Source organism: Epinephelus fuscoguttatus, linkage group LG19, assembly GCF_011397635.1.
Source record: "Epinephelus fuscoguttatus linkage group LG19, E.fuscoguttatus.final_Chr_v1".
Lineage (NCBI taxonomy): Eukaryota > Metazoa > Chordata > Actinopteri > Perciformes > Serranidae > Epinephelus > Epinephelus fuscoguttatus.
In genome coordinates this window covers 28501927-28515476 of record NC_064770.1, presented here as the reverse complement: position 1 = coordinate 28515476, position 13550 = coordinate 28501927, and the positions used below count along the sequence as shown (strand labels likewise).

The following is a 13550-nucleotide window of genomic DNA, read 5'->3' as shown; positions in this document are numbered from 1 at the left end:
GTGGTACATCTTGGTGGTATGAGTCTCCCACAGAAAGTACTCTTGTGAAGCTGCTCTTGTAGCAGCAAGGTCTATACTCTCAGTCAGTTCAAGGCCGGTTCACCATTTCCAGAGACAACAGCAGAAAGCAGGTGTATCTGCAGATGAACAGTCTGAAGACTGAAGATTCTGCTGTTTATTATTGTGCTCGAGAGCCACAGTGACTGGAGTTGGTTGAACAGCTGTACAAAATCCTGCACCACTTCTTTCAAGCTGATGTGGAGCCCAAGCATGAAATACCTTTTTAGTACTTATATTAACTATTTCATTTTATTGTTGACATTATTTTTTACATGTTGTTTACATTACAAATATAAGAACACATTACCTTTGTCCCTGTAGTATATAAAGCCCTAAAAACTGTTCCTGAGGAAAATTTATACTAAACATTAAACACACAAACAAACTCAAAAACCACTCATTCATAAAAGGGCCAAAGACAGCACAACATGTTAACTGAAATTAAACCATGACAAACACTTTACATTTCTACCATTGAAGACACACTAATGTTTGTAAGTTATGTGGAATCTACATTGAGTCATAATATTAATGAAAAATAATGTTGCTTTTCCTTCATAAAATCACCAGAGGGCAGTCAGTGTCAAGTTTCTGTCTCTTCTGTGACTTAAAGGAGACACTCAGATCTGCTGTTCTCATTGACCTTAACTGACTGATACTCAAACCATGGAGAGTTCATATTTCTCCATTGTACATCAATAGGCACATTTCTGAAGTCTGATTAAAATAATTTCTGAGAGAAATTGACAGCATATCTAATTTTAATTTACTTGTATCCTACATTGATTGTGTAGTGTCAAATTGCTCAGTGCTGATCTTAATGAATGTGTTTTTATGTTAATATTCTAAGTATATTCACAATGATAATGCTTATTGCTGTCTACTACAACATACTATTGAGGAATTTACAAAATGTTCTGATTTTGAATTGATATCAATACTGTCCAATTAAGCATCAGTTGATTGCAGCAGCAGCAAAGTTGTTTCATTTCTATAAATGTGGTGTCATTGTTTAAAATGTTACAATTTAGTGTGTAATGAAATTGAAATCATTTAATGCAGAAGTGATTTCCAGGCATATTTTTACTGTGCAGATATAATAACACTGAACAGACTCTTCTATTGGCTCCAGTTAGACCAACATTGATGCTTCATATGTTTGATTCTATGCAAACTCAGTGAGCTGCCTTGTTACTCAGCTATAAAAACATCACATCAGGCTGTCAGTGGAGTTCACAGCACGTCAGTTTCAACATAAACCATGTTCTCTGTAGCTCTGCTGCTTGTCATGAAAATGGTATGACTTAAAACACTGTGAGAAAATCAACAGTATAAGATAATAGAATCCTGAGGAAGATTTATTCTAAATATTTAACACAGAAAAAACTCAAAAAGCACTTGTTCTTAAAAGGGCCAAAGAAAGCACAACAACATGGAACAAAAACTTTACACTTCTACAAATGAAGACACACTAATGTTTGTAAGTTATGTGGAATCTACATTGAGTCATAATATGAATGAAAATAATGTTGCTTTTCCTTCATAAAATCACCAGAGGGCAGTCAGTGTCAAGTTTCTGTCTCTTCTGTGACTTAAAGGAGACACTCAGATCTGCTGTTCTCATTGACCTTAACTGACTGATACTCAAACCATGGAGAGTTCATATTTCTCTATTGTACATCAATAGGTACATTTCTGAAGTCTGATTAAAATAATTTCTGAGAGACAACAGCAGCGATCTATAAAGTGGAGATGAGTGATGACAGCATATTTAATTTTCATTTATCATAGTTGAGGCAGACATTAAACAGTCGGTTGATGTGACTGTAAATGTTTTTAATCTGACTCATAATATCATCATCATAAATGTGTTTTCTTTCATGTTTATCAAATAAATGTTTTGACATGGTGGTTAGGCCAAGAAAATAAATTAGCTCTCTAGTGCCCCCATTTTGTTTCATGGGGTCAATAATGGAGAGGTCCCCTCAGATTACGTGTGGTCATATGCCTACAAAGTTGCGTGGTGATCGATGAAACCCTTGACACGTTATACACCTTTATGTGATGAGCCACGCCCTCCGCAATATTCATTGCCTTATAGAAGCTCAGTTTTAGTTTTCCAACTTTTGCCAAGAGGGAACTTTAGATATTGGTCCCTAGATTATGTTCACCCAGTTTCATGCAGATCGGTCAAACTTCCTAGGAAGAGATCGATTTTAAGTGTTTTTCAAAAAAATTCAAAATGGCAGAAAATCTATATAACCGGAAGTGATGGGTTCTTGGTGCAAATTTGTTCCTCGTGAGGAGAGGCATCTCTGTGCAAAGTTTCATGTCTCTATGACATACGGGGCATGAGATATGCCCATTCAAAGTTTGCAATTTCAATCGGTTGCTATAGCGCCCCCCTTTGGCCAATTGATGTAATATAGCTACCTTCACATCCTCCCATGACCCTCTACCACTGTGCCAAATTTCACATGGATTGACCCAGTCAGTGAGGAGGAAAACGTGGAACAGACACACAGACACACCCACAGATAGAGTTTTCATCATTATATAGTAAAGATGTATTTATTCACTGCATTATGGTGTCAGGTTCACAGAATTTGGCAACTGAGATGAAACAATGCACAAAGAAGTGCATATAGTCTTAGCTAAGTACTTCTTTGATGGCCACTTTATTAGGTACACCTTGCTTGCACCTGTTGGACCCCTTTTGCCTTCAGAACTGCCTTAATTCTTCATGGCATAGATTCAACAAGGTGCTGCAAACATTCCTCAGAGATTCTGGTCCATATTGACATGATGACATCACACAGTTGCTGCAGATTTGTCGGCTGCACATCCATGATGCAAATCTCCCTTTCCACCACATCCAGGCCACTGGAGTACAGTGAACTCATTGTTGTGTTCAAGAAACCAGTTTGGGATGATTTGATCTTTGTGACATGGTGCATTGTCCTGCTGGAAGTAGCCATCAGAAGATGGGTACACTGTGGTCATAAAGGGATGGACACGGTCAGCAACAATACTCAGGTAGGCTGTGGTGTTTAAACCATGCTCAGTTGGTACTAAGGGGCCCAAAGTGTGCCAAGAAAATATCCCCCACACCATTACACCACCACCACCACCAGCCTGAACCGTTGATACAAGGCAGGATGGATCCATGCTTTCATGTTGTTTACACCAAATTCTGACCCTACCATCTGAATGTGGCAGCAGAAATCCAGACTCATCAGACCAGGCAACGTTTTTCCAATCTTCTATTGTCCAGTTTAGGTGAGCCTGTGTGAACTGTAGCCTCAGTTTCCTGTTGTTAGCTGACAGGAGTGGCACCTGGTGTGGTCTTCTGCTGCTGTAGCCCATCTGCTTCAAGGTTGGACGTGTTGTTGGTTCAGAGATGGTCTTCTGCAGACCTTGGTTGTAATGAGAGGTTATTTCTTTCTATCATCTTGAACCAGTGTGGCCATTCTCCTCTGACCTCTGGCATCAACAAGGCATTTTCACCCAGAGAACTGCTGCTCACTGGATATTTTCTCTATGTGGGACCATCCTCTGTAAACCCTAGAGATGGTTGTGTGTGGAAATCCCAGTAGATCAGCAGTTTCTGAAATACTCAGACCAGTCCGTCTGACACCAACAACCATGCCATGTTCAGAGTCACTTAATTCATCTTTCCATTCTGGTGCTTGGTTTGAACTTCAGCAGGTCATCTTGACCATGTCTACATGCTCAAATGCATTAAGGTGCTACCATGTGATTGGCTTATTAGCTGTTTGCTTAACAAGCCATTGAACAGGTGTCCATAATAAAGTGTGTCCAAGTGTAAAAAATAAACCCAGCAATAAACTTAGTAACACTGGTAGCCATCAGGGATACAAAAGGAAGCTTTCATTAATATATAGGCTGACTTATATCTGTGGTGGTGTTAGCCGTTTTCTCCACAACAAGATCAGGATGATGAAGAATCAGGTGACTATGTTTGTTGTGTTGCCTGTGAACTAAACTTGTAAGACAGTTATTGCATATTGTGTGGTCTTCATCAATTTTGTTTGTCCCATCTGTTGTTAAACCTGAAAGATGACCGCAAGTTAATTGGAGTAGGGACTCTGGTAAGTTGAATTGGTGGGGGGAATCTGTTTAGAGCGACTGCAGGTTTAAAAAAAAATATATAAATACTTGGCGACAGTGTATTAATATCACAAGAGGAAGTAATATGATATATTCCTGTAATGACATTTTGTCCCATCTCCAATTAAAATGGACTAAAACATTGGATACCTCCAGGGTGGACAATACAGCTGATTGAAGTTGGTATGATAATTCAAGTGAAGCGTAACAGAGCTCTACATCACTAAGTTATATCAAGCTTAATAGTAATGTGGCTGAATCAAGGTCATGCTGCAGGAACTGGAGCTGACACGAGGGTCTGATAAAGGAGAAGTGTTCACCAACCGTTGACAAACAGACCTCATTTTATGTAACCCAGACCACAGGAAATGAATATCTCAAGGGAAGTGGTTAATAAATATTACAGTGGGAATTGCTTAATCAGTGAAACGTGTCCTTTTCTTGCTTTAAACAACATTTTTGGTATTTGTATTAGAAGCAGATTGTAATATGTCACTGTGATGGCTACTTTGACTACTGGGGGAAAGGAACACAAGTCACAGTGACTTCTGGTGAGTAATAAAACGTATTTCGAGTGAAAAGAATTCAACATTTCAACTCAGGTTAAATGTTAGGCATAATCAGTGGTTTACTGGAGAAGTACATTCATTTATTAGATGTTAGACGCTGCAAGATATTTTTGTACTAAAGCACAATTGAAATCTATCACTGTGACTACCACTTGGACTACTGGGGAAAAGGAACAACCGTGACCGTCACATCAGGTAAAAAATAGCTTTATTTGTCTTCATATTGAAAGTGTAGTATTTATACTTTTTAATAGAACATATTTAGACCTCGGTGGCATCAACTGCATCTTTAAGGTGCTTGTTTTTGTATGTTGGATGTATTGACATATGACACTGTGACGATGCTTTTGACTACTGGGGGAAAGGCACGACTGTCACAGTCACATCTGGTAAGCCACTTTTATTTTTCTTTCTCTGTTGTTTACGTTTTGATTTAAACACAGAATTGGTATTTTTTGAGAGATCAAGTTGTGACACCTTGCAGTTCTTTCCTTTCTGGGATACTGTATGTTCCAAACTTCGGTTGTGAAAATCAGGTTTTGTTCCATTTTCTGAATCCTTATTTCCAAAAACCAAGGTTAATATGTTGTAGGGTAGATTGCCAGAAAATAACCGACTATGGACAGTGTAGATATTAGGGAACAGGTTTTTGTATGCAGTGGTTGGTAATTTGTTGAACTGTGACTACGCTTTTGACTACTGGGGAAAAGGCACCACGGTCACCGTCACCTCAGGTATGTAATCTTAATATTTCTGATTAGAGAAGGAATTTTGTAATCCCATTACTACAATATTTATTAAAAGCTTCATGTCGTCACAACTGTTGGCGGTAATAAGAAAGCCAACGGTGTTCTGTAGCCTGACGATGAATTTGTGAAAAGCTTCAAACTATTAAGTTCAGTTGGAACTTAGGTCCGTTGACGGGACATATTTTATTTTGATTTTATCTGGTGCGATACCAAATTGTATGACATGAAGTAATGGGATATTACGGTAATGAGTTTTGTGAGAAGTGTGAATTGGCTCTCTTAACTGTGACAACTGGGCTTTCGACTACTGGGGAAAAGGCACCATGGTAACAGTGTCATCAGGTAAGATTTGTACTGTTTAAAACCTACAGCAGGATATTTTTCATTTTTTAAATTTTATGTTTAAGTTGATTTCTCAAAGCGTCAAGTCTTACTTTAAAACTAAAGCGTTTTACTGCGGTATGTACTGTGGAAAGTCAAACAGCAGTGTTCTCAGTAACAGTGTCATCAGGGTAGATTTGTACTGTTTAAAATCTACAGCAGGATATTTTTCATTTTTAAAATTTCATGTTTAAATTAATTTCTAAACGTGTCAAGTCTCACTTCAAAAGTAAAACATTTTAATACAGTATGTACTGTGAAAAGTCAAACAGCAATATTCTCAGTAGGACACACTGGTGTATTTTATGGCTAGTGTATTCTGGGTTATTTAAGTGTATTGTATAAGTTAGTGGGATCAATTAAATATCAAGGCAGACTTTTTGAGCGTGCCATTAGGTGTAGCCTTTTGATACTAACAGCTAAGTAGATTCAGCACTGTGCTACTACGCTGCTTTTGACTACTGGGGAAAGGGAACAATGGTAACTGTTTCATCAGGTAAGAATTCTCTTTAATCTCACAACTGCTGAATTTGGCATAAAGTAGTAATTTTTGCAACAATAAGACGTCAACTCATTTAATGGATGGTAACCGACTTTATAGCGTCATCACTTCAATTTAAAAAATGACTTGTGATTACTGTCAAAGTTGTGTATTTAAAATTATTTACTGATTTGTATGTTCACTAACAAAAATGACTCATACTATTATTGAGTGAGGTGAACAAATAACAGCATTAAATAACTGAAATAGGGAAAGTCTCTGTATGGAGGACAAATGATAAAAGTTATCACCTTCAATGTGCTTTTTTACACTGCTGATCTACCCAACTGTCTTCTCAGTTTTAACTCATGCTTGGTTCATGAAAACTCTGTTATGTTGTTTTTAATTTTGGTAGTTTAATTACACGTATGTTTTTACTTTCTCAGCCACTCCAAATGCACCAACTGTGTTTCCTCTGATGCAATGTGGTTCTGGGACTGGAAACACAGTCACTCTTGGTTGCCTTGCCACCGGCTTCACACCCTCCTCACTGACCTACTCATGGCGCATAGTAAATGGGGCTGCCTTGACAGACTTCATTCAGTACCCTCCAGTACTGAAAGACAACCTTTATACTGGAATAAGTCAAGTCAAAGTGAGAAAACAGGACTGGGACGCCCTGAAAGCCTTCAGATGTGATGTGACACATACAGCGGGAAATCAACATGTTATTATCACAAAGCCAAGTAAGCCCTATGCTAAGTCTTAAAAATGTCTTTTTTAATTGTTGATTTGAAATCTAGTAGTTTTGCATGTTGGAAATGTTGACATATTTTATAATTATGCAACAATTTAAAGGGTTTTTAATTCTCTGTTTCTCTTACTGGCGCAACCACACCTCACACCTGGTGTCTGTGATGCACCGTTGCTCTCTGCATTCTTTCACTTCTGTATTTTGGTACTTTTTCGGGTTACTCAATGCTTCCTGCTTGCCCTGATCACTCTGCCCTGTCATGCTGTGACATCTGTGCAACAGACCTCCAGCCCTATCTCCACCTGACTTTAAGACACTAGACACTGTAAAAGTACAACTCTGCCATCTAGCCTTAAAGGACAACTTCGGTATTTTTCAACCTGGGCCCTATTTCCCCATATGTATGTGTGCGTATGATTCATGGGTACCACTCGTTCCAAAATTGGTTCAGTTTTGATGCGCGAAACGAGCTAAAATGGTAATGGGGGCAAATGCGTCTCGTATAAAAGTGCTTTTTTTCGCCACTGACCGATTCAGATCGCCAGTGCTATCTCTGTAGATAGCATATTGTAGCGGCCCTGGGGCAGTGGTGAGTGTGAATGAGTGGAGTCAGCTGTCAGTCAGTGTTGGAGCAGAGAGGGGGAGGGCGGCCCATAACTGAGTATGTGTGTATGAAGTGTGTGTTTTTTCGCCACTGACCGTTTCAGATCATCAGTGTTATCTCTGTAAATGGCATACTAGCCTTTCCCTTACCTCTGGGCTGTGTGATGTCACGAGCTTTGCTCCACTGTGTCTGTAGCTCTCTCTACTCGTGGGACAGCCGTTTTCTTGAGGAAGAGGTGTTTCGGGATTGGATGCCTTCTCTTCTTCGGCTGGCAGTAGTCATCTTGGGAGAAGTGAGCACTGCAGACCTGATGGTCTGCAAGGCACAGTGTCTGGACAGGAGTGTTAGCATCCATTTGTAGCACAACTAGCCACAACTTCAGCATCTCAACATCTGACAAAGGCAGCCTATGAAAGCTGTATGGGGTGTTGCGCGACATCCTGTTCTGGCGTTCAGGAAAAAGGCCCGTTTATTAGAGCACTCCAAAAACTCCGGTAACACTCCAGGGGGTGGCACGTAAAAGACTCCGTCCTCTGACTCTTCTAGCGTAACACACACTTCATACACACATACTCACTTACAGCACCCAGCGGGGCCGCCCTCCCCCTCTCTGCTCCAACACTGACTGACAGCTGACTCCACTAATTCACACTCACCACTGTCCCAGGGCCGCTACAATATGCTATTTACAGAGATAGCACTGGTGATCTGAACCGGTCAGTGGCGAAAAAAAGCACTTTTAATGCGCAAACTTATACGGGACGCATTTGCCCCCATTACCGTTTTAGCTTGGCTCGCGCATCAAAACTGAACCAATTTTAGAACGTGTGGTACCCATGAATCATACGCACACATACACATGGGGAAATAGAGCCCAGGTTGAAAAATACCGAAGTTGTCCTTTAATACAAAGATATGACACTTAGAATTGAGCCAACACAGTTGGTTACTTGATCAAAAATCAGCTCTTATTTTACAAATGTCTACATCCAATGTTTACAATGAGTCAAGTAATGAAATGATCTCTTCTCTATCTCAGAGGAGCGGGTTGTGCCTCCAAGCATCACATTACACCCTGTCTGGGACAATGTCCCTGTCGGGGCCTCATCAGTCAGACTTGTCTGCACCCTAAGTGGCTACTTTCCAGACGAACTGAGTGTGGAGTGGAAGCGGGACAACCAACGTCTACAACCTGCCAAAAGCCCAACGAAGCTGCAGAGTGCGGAGGGAACAGAGAAAACCTTCAGTCTAACCAGTGAGATTGAGCCAAAAACAACAGAGTGGGAACGAGGCTCAAAGTTTACATGCAAGTCAACTCACAAAGATCAGGAATATATAAAAACAATAAGCATTTGTCAAAGTAAGTATTTACAGCTAACTGTCTCACAGCACAGTATAATTTTTTTCTGATGCATCATCAATGTTTTATGATAAACTGAATGGAAAAATACATTGACAAGTTTTAACAAGATGAGTGTGTTTGGACAAACACTTTTTTCCTGTAGTCCATGAAAGCGCCCCTCCCTCCATCCATGTGGAGATTCCCAGCTTCAAGACAGTAATGATGGCAACAGGATCCAACGTGGAAGCAACATGTTTGGTCCACTCTGATTTTGACGCCAGGTTGACCTGGCGGATAAATGGGGGAGATGCAACACATGTCCAAGCGACGCAGGACAAAAACTCAACTTATATATTCAGTACTGTGACGGTTTCTTCAACTGAGTGGAAAAAAATAAGGTTAATAACATGTAAAGCTGAACATCAGTGCTTCTCACCCACTGAAAAGACCGTGAATGTTGCAGGTAAGATGACTACACAACATGAAAATCAGACGTCTTGTCACAGCAAATCACCCAGAAGAATAAATTCTGCATTCCTTCTGTCTGTATCATCCAGGGCCTGCAGTTACAACTCCTGTGGTCACGATCAGGAGATCTCTTAATGAATTGCTGAAGGGGAACAGTGCTGTGCTGGAGTGTGACGTCACAGGACTCTCATCACGTGACCTGTACATCACTTTTCAAGCTGGCACCTCTGACATCTCTGAAAAACTGTATGTTGATCTTCCTGAAGCCCCAGGCCCGCATTCAATCAGTAGAAGCTTCCCTGTCCGCCAGAGCACTTCAAGAAAGACAAAAGTTTCACCTGCAAAGTGTACCAAGGCTTCTCTGTGGATTTTACATCAAACTCCATTGGAAATATTTTTGGTGAGAGTGTTACTCTTCATTCCCTTCATGACTGTTCATTTCCCATTTCACAGTCAAATAATCTCTAAAGAGACTATTTCACTGATAGACTGATTCCTTCCTAATTTAGCGGACCCGTCAATCAAACTTCTTCTGGCCCCCAGTGAAGAGTCAGGATCACAGACACTCGTATGCTCTGGACGGGGCTTCAACCCTCACATTCAATGGTCTTCTGAGTCTCAGCAAAGAGCTGCATCAACGAATGACATCAGCATGGGTGCAGATGGGCGTGTGACAGTGACCAGTCAACTTCAAATCACTCACACAGAGTGGAGCACAGGGAAGGTCTTCACTTGTCAAGTATCAGACAAGTCCCTGGGCAAAAACATCAGAAAGGACATCAGCCTCTGCTCAGGTACAACTAAGTGAAGAGTCACAACCCCAGCTGTCTACTGACAACATTCTGACTGACCTGGAAATTGTTTTTGACAGACTTTGAAGTCAGTGTAGTCTGAATATGATCAAGCATCTTTTACATATACATAGTTCTCTCAGTATTCTGGTATTGCTTCATGATTCTTTTTCCTTGCTCCCTGTCAGCTTATTCAAGAGCGCCTCCCTCCATCCATGTGGAGATTCCCAGCTTCAAGACAGTAATGATGGCAGGAGGATCCAACGTGAAAGCCACATGTTTGGTCCGCTCTGATTTTGACGCCAAGTTGACCTGGCGGATAAATGGGGAAGATGCAACACATGTCCAAGTGACGCAGGACAAAAACTCAACTTATATATTCAGTACTGTGGCGGTTTCTTCAACTGAGTGGAAAAAAATAAAGTTAATAACATGTAAAGCTGAACATCGGTGCTTCTCACCCACTGAGAAGACTGTGAATGTTGCAGGTAAGATGACTACACAACATGAAAATCAGACATCTTGTCACAATAAAGTTAAAGGGTTTTTAATTCAGTTTCTTAATGATGCAATTTTGTAATAATAACTAATTAATAATGTCATACTAAATTAAGGTAGAGTACAGTATTAAACAGAATATCTTCAGCCAGAGAAAGTTTGATATTTTACAATGCAGTAAACAAAGTGCTACAAGGCAACTCATGATAACGAAAAACTATGAAGTTCTTTTCCAGATAATTTGGTGATCTATGTCAAATAACAAAGTTAATTTAGAAGTTCAAAAACCTTTTGTTGTCATAATAATTTAACAATAATCACATTTGTACAGCACAACCTGTGCCATAAATGCTGATTTTGTAGGTTTTCCTGAGACATGTTATTAGAGGCAGACTTTACCAATTTAGCCCAAGCTGCTTGTGTTCAAAATTGTGACAGGATTTTTTTTTTTTAAATGCTTCAACATATTTAAAAGGAACATGAACACAGAGAAGAGCGTAAAACTAAAATACAACTGTTATCAAATTAAATTTCTGTGAAATCTCCTTAAATGTTTTTAATGTTAGAATCTGTAAGCAAACCAAACAGTGAGGTGGAATGAGAAGGCTGAAGCTCAGCTGCTGACTCAGTCGATTTTATTCCTGGCTAATTTACTGTATGTCTTCTGCACCTGTCCGAGAATAGATTATTGGTATGTGTTCTGCTACTTTCCGTCTATCTGCTTAATCCTGGTTCCTCCTAACGTCTGCCTCCACTTTCACTGCATGTTGATGACTAACATTCACTCTCTGTTCACCCAAGCAGTCAATGTATATGCAGAAGCGAGCATTAAAGCTCTGCTGTTAAATTATCTAATTTTCTTACCATGAAAATCTTTTTTTTTTGACTCTTTCTGCACAATTTAGTAACAAGCCACAAAATATGTCAATTAGAAGAGTGGAATCACTATGTGCATACATGTGTGCAATTTGCATAACATACAGTAGTTCAGTGAAGTCATAAACTCAGTTATATTGTAAATCTATAGTAAATCTAGATTACATGAGCATTGTAGCACATTGTTCACCTTTGCTTCTGCATATATATACATAAATGATTCCTTGCTTCTGCATACTGTACATATATTTGTGTATATGTTTGTTTTTCAGAGGATTTATATCAGTTGCCAACTCTCAAAGTAATGACCTGCTCTGATGAGGGCACCGAGACTACCCTCTCCTGCTTTGCCAAAGATTTTTCACCAAAAGATTTTGAGTTCAAATGGCTGAAAAATCAAGAAGAAATCACCACTGGAATAACCAACATCAAAACACCTTTTGATGAAAAAAAGACAGAGAATGGAACACTGTACAGTGCAGCAAGTTTTCTGACAGTGCCATCAAGTGATGGGACTGACGCCACTACGTTTACATGTGAGTTTATGGGGAAAGGTGAACAAGGCCCAACGTATGTGAATTCATCTGCGACCAAAAACATTTGTACAAATAGACCTGGTGAGTAAATTGCTACTTTTTTTTTTTGAAATATGTTTGTAAATATAATTTCAATTCTTGTCATTTTGCAGCCATTTTTGTTCAATAATTGTTTAATAATTCCTCATTTAACAGATTCAGGATGCGTGGAAGCAGATGTGGAAGTAACCATCATAGAACCAACAATGGAGGACTTTGTTTTAAACGGAAAGGGAGATGTAAAATGTCAAGTCAAGATAAACAAACCATCTGTCCATAAGATTTTCTGGGAGACCCATGATGGAAAAGACATACCTGATGCTGTTCCAGTGAAGCCCCTTGCAGACCAAAAAGGTGTACACACCGCTTTACTTCCCATCACATTTGACGAATGGAGACACGGGGAAAAGTTCATCTGCATTGTTGAACATGAAAACTGGCTAGAGCCACGTAAGGAAATCTACAAAAGGACGATTGGTAAGAAGAATAATCAACAATTGTGCACTAAAAGCCTGTGTTTAATTCCTCTTGTCATGCCATCAAACATGTTAAGGAGTGTAAGTTCTAAGTGTATTTTGTAGCAGAGATTTTGTACAGTACTGTGGGAACTTTTATCTGTGGCAGGAGCCCTAATTGTTCTCTCATGTTGCAGGAGGACCGCCTCAGCGTCCTTCAGTTTTTATGCTACCTCCAGTAGAACATATTAAAACAGAAACCGTGACCCTGACTTGCTTTGTGAAAGACTTCTTCCCTCGGGAAGTTTATGTGTCTTGGCTTGTCGATGACGAGGAAGCAGACCCAAAATACAAGTTCCATACCACAACGCCTGTAGAAAATGATGGATCATATTCTTCCTATGGCCAGTTAACCCTCACCCTCCAGCAGTGGAAAAATGATGACACTGTGTTCAGCTGTGCAGTTCACCATGAATCTGTGGTCAACACAACTAGAGCTATTGTCAGGTCCATCGGGCACAGAACATTTGAAAAAACCAACATGGTCAACCTCAACATGAACATCCCTGAAACGTGCAAGGCCCAGTAGATGTTATTCTGTGTCGCTGTGTCTTCTGCTGTTTGTTGTTTAATGTTTGTTGCTTGTGATATGACACTGTGTTTGTCTTTTTAATGCAGATTCAAAATCAAAATAAAAAAAAGCACTTTGCAACTCTGTTGATGTATGTTGCATGCTGTTCACGTCTTTATTTAATCAAGCTACATGTTTATTGTGTGTGGTGTCTCAGTGCTATCCTAATGCAACACAAATTAGGT

At 39.7% G+C, this 13550-nt stretch overlaps 1 protein-coding gene and 1 long non-coding RNA gene across 2 annotated transcripts in view; one reads left to right on the top strand and one right to left on the bottom strand.

Moving 5' to 3' along the window:
• Positions 1-12224, bottom strand: part of LOC125878765 (uncharacterized) — a 63617-nt gene extending 51393 nt beyond the window's left edge. Inside the window, exon 1 of the long non-coding RNA XR_007447787.1 lies at positions 12142-12224. This is a non-coding gene — a long non-coding RNA (uncharacterized LOC125878765). The remainder of the gene's footprint in view (positions 1-12141) is intronic.
• Positions 1-13550, top strand: part of ighd (immunoglobulin heavy constant delta) — a 185184-nt gene that overhangs the window by 163776 nt on the left and 7858 nt on the right. Inside the window, 1 exon segment of the mRNA XM_049560106.1 lies at positions 10519-10818. Coding sequence (XP_049416063.1) covers positions 10519-10818 — 300 coding nt within the window.